This window comes from Lepidochelys olivacea, assembly GCF_965140295.1.
Source record: "Lepidochelys olivacea isolate rLepOli2 genome assembly, chromosome: 3".
In the NCBI taxonomy this organism is placed as follows: domain Eukaryota; kingdom Metazoa; phylum Chordata; order Testudines; family Cheloniidae; genus Lepidochelys; species Lepidochelys olivacea.
Window position 1 is genome coordinate 109,876,769 of NC_140413.1, and position 22,658 is coordinate 109,899,426.

The window sequence follows — 22,658 nt, forward strand, 5'->3', positions numbered from 1 at the left end:
TTAGGTGTGAAGTCAGGGATAGCTTAATATTTATATTCCCTGCAGCTTCATATACATTAATATTTAGAAACGGGGGGTTATTTTTATATCTGCTAGTGCTGGGGCGTGTCTCTAGACACCCTTGCAGTGTGTGTATCAGAGCATGACACTCAGCACATCTGGGTTTTAAGCTTGTCTTTGCTACTGTCTTGTTCTGTGGCTTAGAACAAGGAACTTAATTGCTCTGTGAATCAGTTTACTCATTTGTAAAACCAAATTTTTAAAAATACTTTTCTTTTGTGGTGCTGTGAGGCTTAGTTGATTGATGTTTGTAAATTGCATTTTGGTGGGAAAGGGCAATAAGTGCAATGTTTTTTAATCTCTAACTTTGATTAGAACAAGATTTAAAATAAATGAGCTAAAAATGGACACACAACGGCTGTTATTTCTTTAGCCTGCCTTCCTTCCCCCTACCCCAGAGTTAGGGTGACCAGTCAGCAAATGTGAAAAAATCAGGAAAGGGGGTGGGGGGATCATAGGAGCCTATATAAGAAAAAGACCCAAAAATTGGACTGTCCCTATAAAATTGGGACATCTGGTCACCCTACCCAGAGTACTCGGTATTCTGTTGTAATACACATTAAATTCTCGTTCAGATTGGGTCAGTACAAAGAGAGAAAAGGATAGGAAGGTGAAATATTTTCTCCCTTGTTTAAGAAGGGGCATCTGTTCATTTCTATGCTTCCTAGAATGCTTCTTGCTTTACATGTGATAAACATGTATGTTTTAAAGAGCAATCTAAAAGAAGACAGAGTAGACGCTTGATGCTCTGAGAAAGAAGGCACACAAAGATAGGAGAGTAAAAGTTGGAAGGAAGGGAATGGTTAAGCAGGATGGAGAGGAGGAAGGGATGAGCACAGAGATGTAGACAGGTAAAGGAATTGCCAGGTCTTGAAGGTGAGAATGAGAAGTCTGAACCAGATGTGGAAGGTGGTCAGGGGAGTGGCATGATAAGGCCAATCAGTGAGGGAGATAATTTTGGTGACAGCATTTTGTGTAGCTTAAAGAGTGGATGGGGGGAAGTGGTGAGGCTAGTGAGGACAAGTTTATAGCAGTGAAGGGGCTGTGGGGGAAGGTATTTAACTTTGGAGGTGGAGAGGAAAGTATGGGTTTATGACAGTCTCAGTATACAAAGGACTGAAGGAGAGACAGAGGAGTCAACTATGACAGCACAGTGAAAAAGAAGATTGTGGAATTATCAGCAGTAATGAACAAGGAAGGGAGAGGAATTTAAGAAAGTGGAGTTCTATTTTTATCACGTTGAGTGGGAGCAGGTGTCTCGATAGCCAGAATGATAGAATCAGAGTCATAAGACTGAACAACGGGGGAGATCAAGGATAAAGACCAAGATTTGAGATTCATAAAGATGGTAAGAAAAACTATGTAAGAGGATGAAAATAAAGGGAAGGCAGAGTAGGCCAAGAACTGAATGCCACAAGACTCCAGCAGAGCAGGAGGAGGACAAGGAGCTATTGAAAAAGTCAACAAAGCAGCAGTTGGAGACAGAAGACGAGAATTGAGATAGAAAAAGTAATAAATTTTAGTAGGGAGAGAATTCAGTAGGAGGGGAAAGGCAGGAGGCACTTGAGAAGAAAGGTAAAAGAGAATGTCTTAGAAATGACCAGAAAGAACATAGTTGATTATCTTAATAAGGACAGTGAAGTATCTTAATAAGGAGTGGAAATCAGATTGTAGTTAGTCAAGGACAGCATAAGTAGATAATGTCCTCCAGATGTTTGGAGGCAAAGAGTGAGGAGCAAGATGCACTGAAGGGAGGGTGTGTGTGTTAAGGACAGGTTCTTAAAAAGATTGAGGAAACTATAGATAAATATTAGTAAGTAAAGATAATCTGTTGTAAGAGGTAGGGCAAAATTTGGTCTGCATAATCTTTATTACTTGTCTGATGCATGACTTAGAATTCATCTTGTGTTTCAAGGTTCAGTTTGAAGGGCAGGAAATTGGATGATAATAATCTATGTTACTTGTTAACTGGGCACATGTGATCTGGAAGTCACAAACTCAGTGAATGGAGAGCCTTATAACATACTATTAGAGAGTTGGTTAGAGTAGAACTTCATCAAAATGTTTTATACATAAAATAAATTAATGTGAAATTGTGCTTTTCTTTCATGGAAACTTAAAACCTGAAAAATCACTGAGTTGACAACAAATGGAGAACTAGCTCTTGAGCAGGCTGTAAAATTGGATAATGGCTTTTTAATCTTCATTTTAGCTGGTGATGTAACAGTAAATTTTGAAACCTCAAATGGACACACCATAACAATCAGTGAAGAAACCATCCAGGAAGAAAATGTAATAAAGACCACAGAAGACAATGGCTCCTTATCAGCCAACGCGTCTGCTGAGGAAGGAAAAAAAGAAGATAAAAAAGGTAAACAAACAAATCTTCATATTCTCACAAACCTTTATGGGTCATAAAGGGGAAAGTGGTCTGAGCACAGAAGTGGGAGTCAGGAAGGTCTGATTTCTAATCCCTGACTCCAGTGCTGAGTCCATTTCTGGCTTCAGGCAAGTTTCTATTTCAGATTCTCCTTCTGTAAAATGGGGATAATAATACATAGTGTAAGAGTGCATCCTTACCTCATGGGTACCCCCTCATTGCTGGTCACAGCACTGCACAGAGCTCTTGTCTCTGGCACTCTCTATAAGGCTTTTCCTCAAACCTGCAACTGTCTAAATCCTGCTCAGGGCATACTTGGCTTGGCCTTCTGGTCAAGTCACATGAAAGTCTAAAGCCTTTCTAAGGAAGCATGAGTTAGTCCAAATGGAGGTTCAAACAAGTCTTCAAACTAATGGCCCTTCCACCCCTCTCACTAGTTCCCCTGTTATATCCTGTCTGTTAAGCCTTAGCCCAGAGCTTCTCCCCCCACTAGAGAGACCTCTCTCTCATAACTGAGCTCCCTCAGGCTACTTATAAGGCCTAATTTTACCTTCTTTAGGCAAGAGGTAATTAGTTAATCACTTCCCCAGCTGTAGAGCATGACTAATTGGGGTTCTTCCCCTTGCCTTTAGTGGATGGTGGTTAAGCCCCTTTATACATACTTATTAGCCTTTTGGGATTGTTGAAGAAATTAGTTCATGTGCACAATTTTCAAAAGTGCCCAGAGTGATTTATGAGCTTATGTCTCGGTGTCAAAAGTAACTTGGGAAGCTAAATCCCACTGACTTTCAGTGAGTCTCAGCCACCTAAGTGTCTAAGTCACTTTTGAAAATTGAACTTCGGCTCATAAGTCACTTACGTGCTTTTGAAAATTTGATCCCATGTCTGTAAGGTGCTTTGTAGAAGGCAACATATACATGCTAAATATTATTATTTGGCCAAATCATGAAGTCAGTTTAGCTTATACTGTCTTCACTCAAACTTCTATTGACTTCATTAGAAGTTTGATGGAATAAGGAAGAGTAAACACGGAGTGAAGATCACAGGATTTGTCCCGTAATTGTTGTTTCTTTTCCAACATATCTGGTAATGCACACTGCTATTTCATTGTCAGTGAAAATTACTCTTGAATTACAGCCTGTTTGTTAGACTTTCCTGAAAAGTATCAGGAATGCAAAGGGTCGGGATCTCTCTATTTCTGGATGTTTGATTTAACAGCCTTTCCAAAATATTCTGGTAGGCTTGTCTAGTGAGAAGTGCTCCTCAGAAGGTTGAGTGTGTCAATTCAGCTAATCACACAAAAAGTTTGGATCCTTCTCCAAACTGTGCAAACCTTTTGGAGCTGCAAAATGTGGCTGGAAATCTGAGAACTGGCTTTCTTGTGAGATTTCCAGTACTTGCTGCCCTCAGTTGAGCCAGAAAAACAAGACCAGCCCTTCTCATGGTATTTTGGCACATCCTGCTTCTGGTCCCAGCCAGGACTAGGAATGCGTAGATTCAGTAGAATGGAAAATAATGGGAAGGGAAAACTCACCAAAAAAGAGTTCACATTGATTTTGGGGCTAAAGATTATGTCAATTATTATTTTATGCTTTTCTACTCCGGGGTTTTCCTTGAAACATTTAAGAGCAAAATAACATTTTATTTTAATTGTGATTTGATCCTACATGGCTGATCCTGCAGAATTTAGAGTTCTAGTTAAAATAGAAGGTTCAAAGTCTACATATGTTTGCTACCTTCTATACCTACTGTGACTGCTTTGTAGAGAGCCATTCCAAACCCTTACCACAAAAGCTATCTGAGAATCGAGGAATACGTAACTATGATACCTCTTCTCTCCAATTCCTCTGAGAAATTGAGATGCTTTGGGGAAGCGATGTAATAAAAATAAGAAAAGTGGGATTTTGATCTTCTAGTTTCAATAAAGTTTTAGTAGTATTACATAGGGGATATAAAGCACTTTGAATTTGAATAGGACAATGGAAATATTAGAGGGCCAATCCTGCAAGAAGTGGTGAACGCACTCCTCCCACTTGCTGAACAAAAGCAGCATAAGCCCATTGCACTTCACTGGAGTTACTCTTGACTTACACCACATTAAGTAAAAAGACAGTTGGGCCTATTAACTTCAGTTGGAGTTTAAGGGAAATGATGTGCTCGTGGCCTCAGAAAGAGTCTGTGTCAGAACTGGAATTGCAATGCAGGAGTTCCTGACTCACTGTCCTGTGCCCAGGTCATGGAACATGCTGCTCTCTCTGATGACAACTCTCACTCCGTCATAAAAATCAAAATATGAGAGCTTCAAAGTTAGCTCAAAAATTCAGGGTAACGTATTCAGGAAGTACAATCCCATGGCAGATACTCTTAACCATTTTAGAGGTACTGTACTTGTGCATAAATCTTAAAGGAGAATTTTTGCCTACTTGACATGCATATGAGGACTGGAGTCAGGATTAATTCCTTTCATTTAGTATCAGGGCATGCTGCAGTAATCAATATTGACAGACCAAAGTGTTTTTAAAAAATCATGAGATTTAAAAAAATGTGGAGGGGTCTTTCTACCTGTCTTCTGGATTTTGAGACTGTAGAGTTCATGTTTTCAAGTTTTCCCCACAACCAGGAGGGCTAGGAACTTTTCAAAAAAAAAAAAAAGTGAGATTCTCACAAGACTCCAGGATCTGGGGCTTTTAAGAAAAACAACAAATATCACAAGACTCTCGGTAAAATTGCAAGAATTGGCAACACTGGAAATGGAATATGTTAGGAGTTAAAGGAAGAACCATCCCATGGTGATCTGTAGAGGTAGAGAAACAGGGGCAAAGAATAGACTGAAACATACAATGTAAAATGAATTAAGCAAAAGTGTATGAAACAAAAAAAACCTTCCAAGTTGTCCTGTGTGCTGCCAAACAATTCTATAAACTATAAACCCATCTGCTGCTTGTCAGTTTACAGATGCTTCTAACATTTTGTGAAAAAATTCCCTTTGGCAGCTTAATAATGTAACTGTTGCTATTTGAAATAATGATAGGGTGTCAGTCATCCAAGTGGCATGTTTAAAAGGAAATTCCTCCCTGGCATAAGGATAATGAGGAGCTGCTGACAGTTTTTACATGCAACGGGTAATTGATTATTGAGCCTTTGCAGATGCGAAACCTGGATATTGTTATAGATCATTTATTTACTCTGTGAACTCCAGTGTTTTTTAAAAGGAAAATGACCCGGCACCTTTCAAGGAAAATGAAGAGCTTAATTATGGCTGTCCTGTGTAGGTACACGGGAGTGGAGAAGAGGGAATAGGGAGCTTCTAAGTACCTCCCCACTCCAGTTCACCCACACAGAAGGCAGATGTAATTGGGTTGCTGGAGCTACAGAAGTGCTAGGCAGAGAGATTGCCAGTCTGGCTCCAGATTGGGCAAAAGTGTGGAGGAGGGGTAAAGCCAAGGACTTGTGCTTTTCCCTCCCCATCATGTGCACTGCCCCACCCACGGACAGGAAGCAGCACTAGGGAGAGCACAGGTTACACTTGTTGTAGAAAAAGTGTCAGAATTGTAACTGCTAAGGACGATCCTCCCATCCCTTCCCCAAGCACTCCTGAGGCAGTGTGCTTACTCCTCACTACACAGCATAATACCTCCAGTGCCCCTGGCAGGATTGCTCTTCCTTCTCCGTCTCTGGCTCACTGTCTTAGTTTAGAACCTTAAGCATTCAGTTCAGTTTAGTTTACAAAACTGATTCAATCTGTTTTTATCCCCACTAGTTAATTTCACGCTTCGTGGTTTTCTTGGGCTTGAGGAAATATTTGGCTGAATACCCAGGAGCAAGATAGTGATGGGAACGGGGACGGAAAAGTTTAATTTTGCAGCCTGGTAGCCAGCCATGATTATTAGTGCTGTAAAAAACTATAGTAATGTTGGAAGCCAGGGCTGGTGTCTGGATGCTGTGAGACTGAGCACAAGGTTCTGAAATGTTCCTAAGCATTTACAGTAGATCAGCTGAACAATGCTGTGTGTTCTGGTGGATTTCTGCATGTCCCCCACTGCAGGAAATTTGCATGTTGATTTCCGGCTGGATTTCACAACATCTGTGAGTCTTTTTCCAACGGAGAGTTCTATTCCAAGCTTCAACAAAAGCTCTGCGTTTTAACTCATTGTGATGTAGCTTCTTACCCCTTCTATTTGTCCACCGATCCCTTATCTCCCTTCAGTGTAGTTTTTTATTTGAGCATGTAAGCCAGTGGGCTAACTCTCTGGCCCATGCATGAAAAAACAGTCTCCAGCCACAGATTTTCAGTTCTGTTTTCTTCAGGGCTTTGGTTTCTTCAAAGTAAAACTATTTAACACAAGTTCAGCATATCAACCACATCCTTTTCCCCTCACCCAGTGACTTCTGCAGGGGCCTATCTACCCCTTAAAGGATTCCAGACCTGTGGAGCCTGAGTCAAGGCAAGCGTCTGTTTCCTTCTCGTTCATAAGTTGCTCCCTGCAGAATTACACTCTGCAAACCATTCCACTGAGAGGCATATGTAAACTAGCCTCTCTCCCCTGACCCAAAGACTCCTGCAGATTCCCTTGTACAAGGCCTCTTGCGCACTGTGCTGTTGATACAAGTGGTGACATAGAGTTAGAAGTCCACAAGTGGCTACCCCCATGTTCTTAATTAACCATGTCAATGCTCTGTATGCAAGCAGCCATAGGGAAAAATCCCTCTTCTTCTCACAGCAGTTTCATTTTTGCAGTAAGCTGTGATAACCACATGCTGTTTGCAACACTCCTTTTCCATAGCATCACCCGCTGAGTTACACTTTTCTTCCTGGAGGGGGTGACTTTGCTGTTGATGTGAATTAGGTGCCTGAGTTGCAACTCTAGCTGTTCTCTCTTCCTGAGTCTGCTGTGTTGCTGTTTCCTTGTGGTGCTCCTCTAGCATTAGAAATAATACTACTAGAACAGTATGAGATAATGCTGTGATAGATTGAGAAAAACATTGGTCTTTCATTATTAAATATCCCCAGCAATTAACAACAAGTTAACAGTAAATTTATGAATATGCAGGGAGTTATTTCTAAACATTATGGCCAGAATTTTCAGAAGGGTTTGACCGCCACCATTGGGACCCTGGTTTAAAAAGACTTCAGTTGTCACTTATAAAATAAATAGTCAAATTTTCAAAAGAACTCAGCATGTTTGGGTATCACGTCCTTTTGAAAATCAGGTCACAGTGAAAGCTGCTGGATGGTGAACATTTTGTAAACCTGGACGTCGTTTAGGTGTCTACACAGCAGGAGCAGAGCTTTCTCTGGCTCTCGTTGTGGGTGCTCAGCATCAGAACATCTGGCCCTTAGGGAAATATATTCTAAATATAAATGCAATATTGATTGAAGCTCTGAATGAGGCATTAACATTTGCTTTGTTTTTGTTTGTTTCTAAAAGGGTAATTTATGGGTGGATTGTCTTGGTCCAAGTGATTGCTCCCTGTCCGAATCTGGTACAAGGTGATAGTGACTAAAAGTTACTCCCATCTGATGGCTGTTTCAGGTTGTTTTATAAAATGAGTTGGTCATCTTGGTCCAGTTCCAAGTGGACGGATGTCCAAATCAGAAAATAGCACCTCATAGCTGGTGCTGGCATACCATGGAGATGGGTATGGAGAAACGGACAGATAGAGTTGGCTCTGATGGCTATTGCTGTTGTCAGTCTCAGCTGAGGTGTCAAAGAATGAATAGTCATTAAGATTAAGTCATGTACAAGCAGAATCACACTGGGGGATTCAGATAAGAACATAAGAATGGCCATGTTGGGTCAGACCAAAGGTCCGTCTAGACCAGTATCCTGTTTTCCAACAGCGGCTAATTCCAGGTGCCCCACAGGGAATGAACAGAACAGGTAATCATCAAGTGATCCATCCCCTCTCGCCCATTCCCAGCTTCTGGCAAACAGAAGCAAGGCACACCATCCCTGCCCATCATGAAACAAGCTCAGAAACAGTTTCCTTACCTTGTAAAATGTCTTTTTTTAAGCTTTTCCCCCCGTTTTTTTTTTTTTAGTAGTTTATGTTATAACACAGTAGTGTACTGTATTTGCCTTTTTTGGGGCTCTGCTGCTGCCTGATTGTGTACTTCCAATTCCAAATGAGGTGTGTGGTTGACCAGTCAGTTCATAACTCTGGTGTTCGTAACTGAGGCTCTGCTGTATGCAAGAAGAGATGTGACATGGTCAAAGTGATGGACTAGAGAAATGATCCTTACAACAGCATTCTGGATAGATATGACTGGGGCAAGATTGCACTCATCAAGACCAGAGAAAATGATGCTGCAGGAATTGAGATGTGAGACAATAAGATTTCTAGTTGTGTGGATGGATGGGACTGTGCTATTAAAGACCAATCTGTTTGTCTACTTCCTGAAGACCGTGTGGAGCTAATGGAAGATATTTTATTAATTGATTTAAGTTCTGCACTCTTAGTCCAGAGCTGGGGGAATTGAAATTCATGATTTTTTTAAATGGCTGACATCAGGAAGGGTCCAGTTGGGAATTTCACTGAACCAGCCATAAGACTGAAATCTCTCGTCTGATTTTTCTCTCCCACTGGCAGCTTCTGTCATAATCTTGCCTTTTAAAAATAGGCGGGCTTCCTTCATATATCTTCTGCTGCTGTCTTGATACTTTCTTCCACTGCATCAAAGTAGAAGTCATCATTGAAAAGGGAAGCTGGGGAGAATTTTGAGGCAGATGCATAGGTGCTGTAATGACTAGGTAGATATGCACAGAAAATGTATTATAAAAGAGGAAAGGAATGTTTAATAAATATATCTCCTCCTTCTCCCTGAGTGTGTCTGATCCAGGAACAAAAAGCAAGAGAGCTGAGAGATAGTTCAAGGGGTCAGTGAGCAAAAGTAGCCCTCAGTTTAATAGTTGTAAAAGGTTGTCATAATGTATCAAAAGTATTAGCAAGAACAGCCAAGTCCATAATGTTGTAAGCTTAGGCTGGAAATAAAGAATGACAAAATCAACAGTTAGTGTAAACTGATTGTGCTAGATAACCCAGTAAGTGAAAAGGAATGAACTGTTTGTCTTCATTCCCACAACATGTGAAAACCAATAAGTGTGCATGCTGTGTGTAATTATGACCAATGACACACTGGCTCAAGTTCACCATTGCTAGACCACAGCATTGGTCCTAATCTTTTATCCCTGATCCTGCGATAAAGCAGTGTAATTGTTGTCTAACACGTTATTTGTCTTTCATCTACTAATCTTTACAGTGAAGAAATGCTGCTTATTTTTTGGGAATGGATTAGAGATGTAGTAACATAGAGGGTGGAAGGCAGGACAAAGAGATCCAGAAATGGCCACTTGGCATGCAGAATCTGGTTCTAATATGATCTTAATTGTAAGAGCTGGTACACAGATTGCCACTGATTGCCAAAAATAGCTACCTCCAATATCAAAGGTAGCTATTTTTAGAAATACTTTAACTATGCACTTTTCTCCTCTATTTTCCCAAACATTGTGCTTGTCACTAACAGGCAAGTAAGACATTTGTGATTTTTGACACACGCTTACTGTTATATAAAGTGTTTTTGAAAAAGGTCAGGAAGGTTACCTGGAGACTGAACAAGTGCTGGGCTAGAATGATGGAGTAGAATAGAATTTCCATCTGGCAAGCACCTAGACACAACCACACGATGCAGAATTTTATGGAGACTACAAACTCTACTTTGATTTAGGAATTATTGATTCTTGACAACACTGTCAGTGCTGGCAGTCACAATCAGAGTCCGTGCAAGGGTGGGTGAGTATTCCCATGCCAAATAACATTCCATTTAATTTGGCTTCAGTTCTGCCTGAAGAATAGAGGTACTGTGAGGAAGATGCCTGAATAAAGTTACCATTTTTAGCAAACATGCTGTGGTACAGGAGAATTAGCTGCTGCAGCTGAAATTTCCAGCCACTGCCAGGTTTGGTAACCATTGAACCTGTGACTGTGGAGATGCCCCCATTTATTGAATGGTCACAAATTTAATACAACGCTATACATTTTGCTGCTCTCAAGGGAAGGAAAAAGAACCTCAGGGAATTTGTTTGAGGGAAGGATGGAGCTCCTGGATTCTAACACTGACTCAGACTGTAGTTAGCAGACCAATCAGTGCTACTGCAAGTCAAGGGTGGAACTCAGAAACCTATGGGATAGATAAAAATTGAGAGAAGCAGGGTACGTGCTCCATCCTCCATAAAAAGGTTTTCAGTTGAGACCTAGTGTAAGATTTCATTGGGGTGATGCATTGTTATTAAATAAGAGAAGAGGAACTCTCTTCCGATTCCCAAGAGGTTAAGCAGCAGCATCTAGCTTGTCATTGCATTTACATTGTGTATGTCTGTGTCAGTCGGCTTCTGTTCACTTTCTTCTTTGTAGAGAGCACTGTTAACTGTCCTGAAAAACCAGCATCCCATGCTCCACTGCCTCCTAAGTCTAAGCCTAAGCCTAAAAAAGCATCAATACCTTCAAAAAATGCTCCTGCTGCTGCCACTGCCACCAGCCATAAGAGTAATGAAGCACCTCATGTTAAAAAAAAGGTCAAGGCTCCTGCTAAGCAGCCCCCTGTCCCACCTCCCAAGCCAACAGGTCACAATGCAAATCGAGAAGCTGGTGAGTACTGGATAGGCAGTGCCAGAATGGTGGGTGCATGTGCATGGGGTTGCTTGTGCTAATTATTCTCTGTGTAAATTGTAATTACTAATGAATCTGCACCTTACTAGCTCTCCATTGGGCTCATACTTTGCTGTATAAAAGCTCCTCTGAAAATGGAGAAATCACTTTGCTGTCTAATGTCTGGATATGTGAGATTAAGTACTATACAGAGGTGATGTAGAATACACAGTTAACTGCAAAAACTGAGGGTAGAGGTGTTGGGAGAAGCTGCAGAGGAAAGGGTGAGTTCCAAGACAAAATTTATCTTTGTTACTCCTCCAAAGCTCTGGGAAATGTATCACTACATATTTCTCCTGGAAATAACTAACATTTCAGTAAATTTTATAAGACTACAAGTTCTCTTAAGAGGGCAGAATCTAAAACCACTAACTTAGCCCTAGAGACTCAAATATATTTGCCTCTAGCTGCTAGAATGATTATAGCTCATTGAAAAAGTCCAACTATTCCCTCAGTTGATGGATACTTTTCAAAGATACAGAATAGCCTTATCATGACAAACTATGTTGCCAGATAAATCGCAGATATACCTACCCATTGGGATACTGTGTAGCTATCAGTTAGCAATGATATTGTAAGCAGTCAAGCCTACAACACTAATATCCTTTGACTGAGAGTGGTTATAAATTATAGGATGACCCAAAAAAAAAAAAAGTAAAACCACCAGAAGGCAATTAAAACACTAGTGAGTTTATAATCAGTGCACTTTGTTTATGCACTAGGCCAACTGGAAAGCTCGTTCAGTGCCTCCATTTTTCTCTCCAAATATATCACCATTGATAGATTGCAGATGTTGGCAGGTTTTGCGTTTGAAGCATGAAAGAAGAATCCTATTGAAGACACTACAAAGCTGCTAAAGTTTTGATAGTCACGTTACCAGAAAAAGTCTCATTCATGAACTTGACATTAACTACACCAGTTACCCAAATGTTCACTTTTAACCCAGAATGCATTGCTTGTATTCCACATTCAGGTGGAAAACTAAGTTCTTACAGGGTTGGGAAACTTTCTGACAAGGTAAAGCTAATAGATTTTTTTTATAGAAATAAAGCAATGGATTTAGGTGAAGAAGGTGATTAGATCCGTATTTTGAATTTAGGTAAATAATTATCTTACTTGTGTGCTTAAAATAGGTGCTATCCTGGGGCCTGATTCTGTCCTCAGTGATTTTGTACAACTCACACTCCTGGGAGAATTCTGTGCCAGAAAATTAAAAATTATGCGCTAAAAAATTTAAAATACTGCGCCAAAAAATACTGCAAAATTCTGCAGATTGTATTTGTCAAAATAATGCAATATAATCACACCAGTTTCAATTGTTTTGGTAAGTTATTTAAACTACAATACAGGAAAAAAGTCACAATAGCTATTCAGCATTTCCTAAATACATGAAAGTTAAATGACAAATACTTGGTAACTAATACCCTGCATTCCAGTTATAATCCTGGATTTTCATTTAAATTACATTACAGAACACCAAACGGAAAAATAAAAAGTAGAATGTCATTTTAAGGGCTGGTCTACACTGGCAACGCTAAAGTGCTGCAGCAGCAGCGTTGCCATGGCAGGGCTTTAACGTGGCTTGTGTAGTCGCGGCAGAGCACTGGGAAAGAGCTCTTCCAGGGCTCTAAAAAAAACACCTCCATGAGGGGCGTAGCTACCAGTGCTGGTGCACTGTCTACACTGGTGCTTTACAGCGCTGAAACTTGCTGCACTCATGGGGGTGTTTTTTTCACACCCCTGAGTGAGAAAGTTACAGCACTGTAAATATCCAGTGTAGACAAGCCCTAAATTGCTCAGACTTTTCACACATGAAAGTCATACAGTTTTGCTAATCATTGTCCTGGACCTAGCTGGGTACTTTGGAAAGTGCTTGGTTCTGATTTTCCTGACATTTTATTGACTACTTGGTAAATGTTTTATTTGCCCTCAGAAGTCCTTTTATTTTTATTTTTTTTAAATGGGTAACTAAAAATATAATCCCATTATGCCACTTTGGCACAGGAAAAAAGTGAGAAAGCACATAGATCTTCCTAGCTGATTCCCTTACTGTCATTTATAAGGCTTACATCACTCTGGCAATGTAAGGTTTCAGAGTAACAGCCGTGTTAGTCTGTATTCGCAAAAAGAAAAGGAGTACTTGTGGCACCTTAGAGACTAACCAATTTATTAGAGCATAAGCTTTCGTGAGCTACAGCTCACTTCCTCAGATGCATATCGTGGAAACTGCAGCAGACTTTATATATACACAGAGAATATGAACCAATACCTCCTCCCACCCCACTGTCCTGATGGTAATAGCTTATCTAAAGTGATCATCAGGTGGGCCATTTCCAGCACAAATCCAGGTTTTCTCACCCTCCACCCCCCCACACAAATTCACTCTCCTGCTGGTGATAGCCCATCCAAAGTGACAACTCTTTACACAATGTGCATGACAATCAAGTTGAGCTATTTCCTGCACAAATAAGATAATATTAGATAAGCTATTACCAGCAGGACAGTGGGGTGGGAGGAGGTATTGGTTCATATTCTCTGTGTATATATAAAGTCTGCTGCAGTTTCCACGATATGCATCTGATGAAGTGAGCTGTAGCTCACGAAAGCTTATGCTCTAATAAATTGGTTAGTCTCTAAGGTGCCACAAGTACTCCTTTTCTTCTGGCAATGTAGGGGCCTTAAAACTTTTACAGGCTTTTATGCTTATGGGGGAATTGACTGAGACTGAGAACAGTTAACTAATAATAGAATAATTAACAATGTTACTATGCAGGCAGGTTGCTACATTTCTGTCTCAGAGAATGAGATCAATTAACCATCAACAGAAACATTAACAAAATGTGGTTATTTTTACAAAAGCTATTTTCTTTAATTTAAAAACAAACAATTTTCAGTAACATGATACTAATATTTAATTGTTTTTTCAGTTCTCAAGAAGTTATATTTTACTGAGCATGCAGGCTGCTACACTTCTGCCTTTGGGACAGAGCCTTCCTCCTGCATGACAAAAAAGACCTACCCTCGTCCGCAGTATCAAGAGAGAAGGACAGAGTCTCTCTCACTTGTTGGCCAGCCCCGCACCCTGACGGTGATCAACGTCTGCCCCGCAGGCACGCATGCCCAGTCCCCCTCCCCCTGCAGTGATTTGCGTCTCTGAAGCTGCTCCAGGCACGCTGGAACAGACCTACTGCCTGGGTTGCCGGGGAAGAGATGCGTGTCCCCCCACAGATTTCTTTTGCATTTTTCTGCACGGCGGCCACAGAAATATGCGGGCCAAATGAATTCTGCACCCCCTCCTGGGCGCAGAATTCTGTCAGGAGTAACTCCATAAAATTATTTAGATTGCATGAGTATAACTGAAACCTGCATTTGATCTGTTGGCTATTAAAGTAATACAGACTGTGCTAATAATTTATTTCAACATTAGGTATATCATGTTCCTTTAAAAGATGGAAAAAAAATTATCCGTTTTACACTGCGAAAAGAAAAGGAGTACTTGTGGCACCTTAGAGACTAACCAATTTATTTGAGCATGAGCTTTCGTGAGCTACACGTGAGCTTATGCTCAAATAAATTGGTTAGTCTCTAAGGTGCCACAAGTACTCCTTTTCTTTTTGCGAATACAGACTAACATGGCTGTTACTCTGAAACCTGTTTTACACTGGTGGCTTTCAAAATATTTAGCACACTATACCTATTGTAAGGCCCCAAGTACACTTATGGCAATACATATAAATAGAGCTGGTTGAAAATAGCGAGTTTTCCATCACAAATTATGATGAAAATAGAAAAAAATAATTTTCTTTTAAATTTTCCATGGAAAATGTCAATTTATTGAAAACTGAAATATGTTGCCCCAAAATTGCAATGCTGTTGTGGTGCCTCATGGGAGTTGTAGGGTTCTCTGGTTGGACTACTTCTCCAGTGAGGAACCATGGTCTTGCCTCCTGGAGAGGAGAGGCAATGCATCATGGGAATCCCCAGCCACAATATACCTTAGAATATATAGGCCAGCCAGTGAGCCCAGCCCATGGAGGAGAATGGGGACATGAGTCAGCTGAGCTTCTGTTCTCATAAGGTACCATGGCAGTATTTCCAAATTGGAAAAAAAATCTGGTTTTAGCTGAACTATTTTTTATTTATTTATTTAGATGAAAAATTGAAATTTTCCATGGAAAGCAAACATTTTTCACACAAAAAAAATTTACTTAGTTGAAAACCCAATTTTCCATCAAAAGACCAGTTCTGATGGAAAAATTTCAGCCAGCCCTAACAATGACAAGAATGATAATACTGCTGACCCAGCTGAAATTAGGCAGGCGATGTCACAGAGAAACATTCTTGCAGTTTTCCAGCCTGATTTCAAGTCCAGAGAGGTTCTAAGAAAGAGACAAGATTTTTCAATACCCTCACCTTTTGAAGTTTAACCAGTGACTATTATAGATTGATTGTAGATTCTGTTCCGGTTTTTAACTTCAAGCATGTGTCTAGCCTTGCTGATTTCAACCCTGTGTTTAATGCTTTACTGGATCAAGCTGTATGCTGGATCTCAGCATCTTGCAGGATTAAGCCCTTTGTAAGCACCCTTCACCTTCACAGAAAGGTTTCTACTAAATATTGAGGAGGAATAAGATACTATTTGTTTCCATTGCAAGTTCCCACTTCTGCTTTTACATTTCTTTTCTTTTTGATTGATTGATTTGTAAATTAGTTGCATATGAGCGGAGCTTTAGGGGTAATACCTGCTTTACAGTCAGGTCCTGCTTTTGTGCATTTTACAGCTAGTTTGTGACATAAAGAGAGCAGCAAGTGATTTGCCTAAGGTTGCACCCTATACCAGAGAACCTTCTAAATGTCTGTACCTCATAAAATTGTGTTAGAGGAGAAAATGGCATAATAGGCTTTCTCTATTACTTTCCTGTTTCAGACTTCATGCAGTGGAAGCTGTTTTTGTATCATGAGCTTATTTCACTGAAATAAGTTTGGCAAATAGCTTTATTTTGGTTCCCATCATAATCTACTGTTTTAAAGATACAGTTAAGTGAATTTCTGTTACACATTGTTAGCCTTCTGTTCTACTCTGTAGCAGGAAGGTCTGGTGACCATCTGGCCTAGTGGTCAGCTCATGACTTTACAAGTTCTGCCAGTCAAGTCATCCCAGAGGGAGCCCCAGCTGCAGCCTCGTTCACCCCCTCATGTTCCAGAGCTCATCACTACAAAGGAGCTGGGGGGGGAGGCAACATAGGGGGGGAATCCCCACTCCAACAGATACCAGCGCAGAGCCCCCAGGAGTCTCTCAACGTGGCCAGCCCAGTTACTGAGTTACCCCAAATTATGTATCCCCCTGGTCATTTCCTATCAGTCTGATGCTCTTCAGTTTGGGGCATGGTTGCAGGATAAGCAGACGCTCCTCAGTCTCTTAGGGTATGTCTACACTGCAATTAAAAGCCCACAGCTGGCCTGTGCCAGCTGACTCTGGCTAAGCGGCTGTGTAATTGTAGTATAGATGTTCATGCCTTGGCTGGAGCCCAGGCTCTAGGACCCTGTGAGGTGAGAGGGTCCCAGAGCTAACCCTATCTCTGCAATTAAACAGCCCCTCAGCCTGAGTCCCAGGAAACCAAGTCAGCTGGCATGGGACTTCCCTGGGTGTCTAACAGCAATGTAGACATGTCATCAGTGTCCAGTTCAGTTAGTCAATCTGTCTCAGGGCTTTCAACTCTCAAAGAGCGAGGGATCCCAAATCCCCCTTCACAAAGCTGTTGCCACTCCCTGCACAGTTCTCAGCATCAGCCTTGTTGCCTGGTGCCACGTGCAGTGCAGAACAGTTCATTCCCCCACCCCTTCCTTCTAGGCTGCCAGTGCCCCTAAAATGTTCCTCCACTGGGAACATGCTTTGCATCTGTTGAGGACCAGGGCCTCCTAGTGCAGTATTCCTCTATTCCCCACCCTGGTTCAGTGTGGGACCTGTTGACCCCATTCCATTCTCAGAATGTTAATCCATTGATCTGTTACGTGATTCTTTTTTAAATGCTCCCATTGTCTTAATTTTAGTGCATTTCCCCTTACCAAAAATTGTGTTTGACTTCACCAGTGTTTTGATTAAAAGGATTTAATTGTATGTTTTGTGTTTAAATGAGAGTCAGAATTCTTGTATTCTCTCCCAGTTTAGCCACTGACTCATTGTGTGACCTTGGGCAAAACAGCTAGCTGTGCCTCAGTTTCCTCATCTGTAAAATTAAACATTGCAAGACATAATGGGATGATATAAAGTGCATTTAGATTTTCATATGAAAGGTGCTATGGAATGGCAATAATGATGACAGTCTATAATACTCTGACAAAAAAAACGTAATAGGAAAGGTTAGTGTTGAAGATTATTAACTTTAGCTGCAGACTAACTGGGATTATTTGTATCTTTTTGGGGCCAGCATTGTTTAGAAAAGAGGGACTAGGGAAGTTTTCACTGGAGCTAGTTCTCCACAGAATGCATACAACTAATTCTCACAAATGCTCTACATTCATGTACATCTACAGGAGGATGTACAGTACAATCATGCTTTAATGATTGTGAATCAAGACTTATACACAGACATAGTAACATTTTCAAAAGCCTCTACATGATTTAGGAAACTAAGTTTCATTTTCAAGAGTAATTTAGCACTGATTGCTTAAGTCCCACTGAAAGTCAGTAGCTCATAAGTCTCTGAGTCACTTTTGAAAATGAGACAGGCTTCTGTCACCCAAGCACTTCTGAAAATTTTTCCCGATGTGTAGCTAGCTATTCAGTCAGGACAACTGTGTTATTATTTTAAACAACTGGATTTTTAAGATTATTACTAGGCATTGGCCTAGTGGTCACCACACAGTGATGACAATCAGGATCTCTAGCCTCAGCTCTAATGACCTTGGGCAACTACTTACACCTTCTGCCTCTACCCACCTCTAAAACTGGAACTAATAAGACTTACCTACCTCACAGGGGACTTGTGAGGATCAAGTAGTTAGCTGATGTTTGTCAAATGCTTAGAGTTATAGAAGTACTAAATATAGTTGTTTTATTATTAAAATATCAAGTCACGATACAGTTCAAATGGTTTAAAGAAAAACTGCATTTCTGAGGTTGTAAAATGTTTGTCCTTTTTCATTTTAGCTAGTTCCTCTCGCGTAAAAAAATCATCTGTCTCCAAGTCATCTTCTTCACAATCTCCTTCATCCACATCATCTCATCCGAAAGCCTCTAAGGAGACAGCACCTAGTAAAACGGGCACATCAGGAACTTCCAGGGGCAAGAGAAAACCCGGGAAGCAGTTAACCCCACGAACCCATGCAGATGGGGACATTTCTTCCACCTCCAATGCAGCAGCAGACAGTTTAGAAACAAAGGTGGAAAACTCTCATCCAGAGCAACCTCCCTTCATAATTTCTGAAGCTGAAGATACAGACCAGCAGAGCAAACTGATTGTCCCTCCTCCTCCCACTGCTCCTCCTCCTCTGCCGCCGCCACCTTCCTCTCCTCCTTCAGCCAGTCAGTCCACTGACTCTCCAGAAACACCAGATGTACCCATTAGCACCGAAGCATCTGTCCCAGACTCAGATTCTAATCCTCTTCTCCAGACTGAACATGAAACAGACAATGAAAACCTTAGCAGGGCAGCCCTAGACAGTGGCCTGGATAGGAGTGAAGAAAACACAACATGGTAAGACTCTACTGTCGTTGATAAGCAATGAGGTGCTCAGTTCATTGCTAGGGGTGGCGAAACGATTCAGATAAAGTAAGAAATGCTTGCAGTCTTGCACCTTTGCCTATCAGATCCAAAACTTTAGTTAACTTGTTTTTCATTATTATTCATTTTCACTTGCCTTTACACTTCCATGTCCCAGTCAAAAGTAGAAGTGGCAAAATACATGAACGAAACTCGAAAATGCTTTCCCAACATAACCAGAATGACGTTTGCAATGGCAACTGCTCCCCTCTCCCACCCTTTTATAAGAATAATAATAGAAATATCTGCTTGGGGTATTTTTTTTTATCAACCAGAAAGGAAGAAGAATCAGAGACTCTAGAGTCCAGAAGGGACTTCACTATTGCCATTCTGAGTAACAGGAAGGGGCCCAAATATTACAGTGATGGGCATCAATACCAAACCCTAAATAACCTTCCCGTGAGGCCCTGCCCTTGCACCACCTCTTCCGCCAAGGCCCCACCTTGCACTCGCTCCTGTCTGCTCCCTCCCCCCCATCACTCACCCTTAAGGCATAGCTCCCCGACTTTTAAAAGTGATGGGGCCATAGCCCCCTGGCCCCCCTGCTCTGGTGCCCCTGAACCCAGTCACGGTCAGCATTAAACAGTGTTAAACAAGGTGTGGGGTTTGGTATCCAGAGACAGTAGCCTTCTTAGTACCATGGCAAGTACAGTTAAAAATCATTCAACCTTTTATCAAAGATACAGAGAAGAAGGAAGAACAGTTAAAGCACTGGAAATGTAAAGTGTTAAGAAAGGCTTTCATTTTAACAACATCCCTTCTCCCTTTCCCTTTAGCTGGAGAAAATTTAGAAGGAAACTTTCACCCCCCTTTGTTTGACAGTCTCTTAGATGGTATCAAAGATGGCAATAATTGTCCATTTGGGGAGAAGAGAAGTTAGCTGAGATGGGTTGGAGCTGCTGTTGTTGTGTCTGTTGTTAAAGTCTGATCCCATTTCATCTAAAGCAGTGTTTGGGATTCATCTGGAGTGGTGATGTAACTGGGTCCCTCTCTCTGGCCCAGTCTGGTCAGAATATCCCTCGGGATTAGGACAAAGAAGATCTGGGGGGTCCCAGCATATGGTGGAGTTGGCAGCCATGAGGGTAAAGCTCACTCCAGTAGTCTCCATCTGTTCTACCCCTTCCCAGTCTCTTTCTTTTAAGGACCCAAAAAGGGAATGATGGTGGAATAGCCCATCCCGTCATTATTTTGTCCACTAATTAGGCCTAGTATCCGACACACCAATTTTGGCTCATTAATTTCTGGTTGTGCAGCTTCTATTTTTACCAAGCATGATTTCAACATAGTTCTTGAATCATATCAATGTGGTCGGTTTTTTTTTTTTTTGTTTTGTTTTATTTGGACTAATTTAGTGTCTATGTCTGGTTCTCGTGCACCTGTTTATAACATTAATTACTGAAATCAACTTGACCAACTTTTCATCAACATTTGTTATTTTAGGTTATTGTAACGTCTTACTGACTGAGCTCACAATTAGGGTAAACTTGTCAGCCCCATTATCACAACCGTGCTCTGTTGTCCTCACAAGAGAAATCAGCATCATTCACAACCACACTAAGCAGTTCTAGTTTCTGCACTTAGATGGCATAAAGGGGCTGTAATCCAGATGCTAATCACCAGCAAAGAATTCCCCTGGTATAGGGGAACTCCTGGCTAGCACATCTCTGCCACGATCAAGCCCCCGTGCCTCTGTCCTTCCCTCTCATCCCACACAGAGGGTGGAAGGGCAGTGGGCACGGTGCAGCTGTACTCAGTTGCCCCAGTCCTCCACTGATATAGGCTCCACTAAGGAGAGGCATACACGAGTGGTGTAACTTAGAACTACCTAGTAGCAGCAGTCAGTGATGGAGCCAGGCTGGCCTTCAGATCAGGAAGCTGGAACTGGCCCTTTTGTACCATCCCATCCCCCTACCACAAGCAGACTTCTGGCTCAGGAGAGAATCTCCTGCACTGTATACACCTCCGATTGTTGGCTGTCAATGCATTTTATGTATTACTGGTGCAGCTCATCATTAAGACCATTTGCATCTCTTTATATATAAGATTAAGTCAGTCTGAATAAAACAGCTTGTATTTTCATGCTTGCTTATCCAGGCGGTCTCCTTTTGGTGTTCTGTGTTGCTTACCTTAATGTTACAGCATCTTTATTATGTATCAACAGTTCAGTTACCAAAGAAGATCAGGAAGAGGAGACTCCTAACCTAGCAAGTCCTCAACCAACAGAAGAACCTCCTGAGCCTATGGCCAGTCCGGAAAGTGAGAGCAGCAAAGAGAGCCACACCAGTGACTCCGATTCAGATGGGCCAATACTCTACACTGATGATGACGATGATGACGACGATAACACAAGTGCAGAAAGTAAGACAATTTAAAGAGGGATGTGTGGGGGAGAGATGGTCACTTTATATGAATGGCAAAAGTAACCCATCAGTGAGCCGGTAGTTTAACTCAGCTATTTTCTGGAAGAGCCTCCTTCATCTTTGGTTATGGATTTTTCAGGCACTTGACTCTCTTAGCACAGATGATACACTGTGTGTGTGAAAGTTTTGAAATTTCATCGGAGTGACCTATCTTGGAATGATCTGGAGGAAGCTGTTTGTCACTGTGCTGAGTTGGGATGCAGGGGAATGGCAGTCTCGGTTATGCGATTGCTTGAGTATTTCATTCATTTGCCCATTGGTCCAATACAAGGCAAGCAGTATGAAAAATGTTATTCATAGGGGTACAGGGTAGCTCCGTTGATTTCTTTTGAGATTGGGTCCCACCCTTAGTTTAAGTACTTTGGTGGGACAGTGTCGGGAGGCTTGCATTGTCATTGTCCATGCTGTATCAGGTTTTTAATGAATAGATGACTACAGCCCCCACAGCTTTCCATCTAAAATACTTTACATACACTAAATGCACTTTTAGAAAATGGATTTGCTGTTGTGTGATAATTTCACAGATTAGGTCATGTCTGCAGAGTGCTTTGAAGAGGAAAAGCACTATAAAAGTGCTAAGTAGCATTAAAAAATGAGGAGGGGGAGTGAGAGAGAAGAGGAGAATTAGACTGAACAGTGTAAGGCTTAAGAAAAGAGAAGCAGTTTGCTAAACATGCTGTTTTTAAAAAGAAAATAAAGTAACCTGTAATGTATCAGATTTCAGGTAGATTCAAGCCCAGATTTCTCATTTTTATCATATCACTTCACAGACGATGGGTGAAGCTTGGAAATTCACTCACTACCTTTGAACATCTTGGCGGTCAGCTTGTTCTTTTCTGAGTCCTTCAGCCTTTTATTGCATGAACCAAGTTGGAACTCTTTTTCTTCTGAGGTTAATTAAAATTCCTCTCTTGCATGTGGAAAAAGCGGCTGCTGTGGGGATGTATTAAAAGTTCTTGCTGATAGTTTGCATCTGTAACCTGAGTGTGAATGAACTGACTGTCTCCCTCCTTTTTTCCTCAGGCTCTTTGGCAAGTAAAATCCGTCGTAGGGATACTCTTGCTATCAAACTTGGCAACAGACCATCTAAAAAAGAATTGGAAGACAAAAATATCTTGCAGCGTACCTCTGAGGAGGAGAGGCAGGAAATCAGACATCAGATTGGAACGAAGCTAGTGAGGTATCCATTGCAATCTGAGGGTGGGTTTGGGAGGTAGGGAAAAAAACAAGAACACTGGCATCACATCTTAAATGCAGCCACGGTATTTGGTGCAGGATATTCTGGGTTGCCAGGTCTGTGAGCATCTGATACATTCTTATGGCATGAAC

The 22,658-nt window shown here is 41.3% G+C and overlaps 1 protein-coding gene across 6 annotated transcripts in view; it reads left to right on the forward strand.

Moving 5' to 3' along the window:
- PHACTR2 (phosphatase and actin regulator 2) overlaps positions 1–22,658 on the forward strand; it is a gene marked incomplete at its 3' end in the record, with an annotated part of 217,026 nt that overhangs the window by 165,680 nt on the left and 28,688 nt on the right. For 5 of the 6 annotated variants that reach the window (XM_084625136.1, XM_084625137.1, XM_084625140.1 and 2 more), the window contains exons 4-8: positions 2,273–2,431; positions 10,853–11,086; positions 18,297–18,843; positions 21,071–21,267; positions 22,353–22,509. In XM_084625136.1, the coding sequence (XP_084481262.1) occupies positions 2,273–2,431; positions 10,853–11,086; positions 18,297–18,843; positions 21,071–21,267; positions 22,353–22,509 (1,294 nt within the window). The remainder of the gene's footprint in view (positions 1–2,272; positions 2,432–10,852; positions 11,087–18,296; positions 18,844–21,070; positions 21,268–22,352; positions 22,510–22,658) is intronic. The other variant, XM_084625141.1, reaches the window with a different exon arrangement.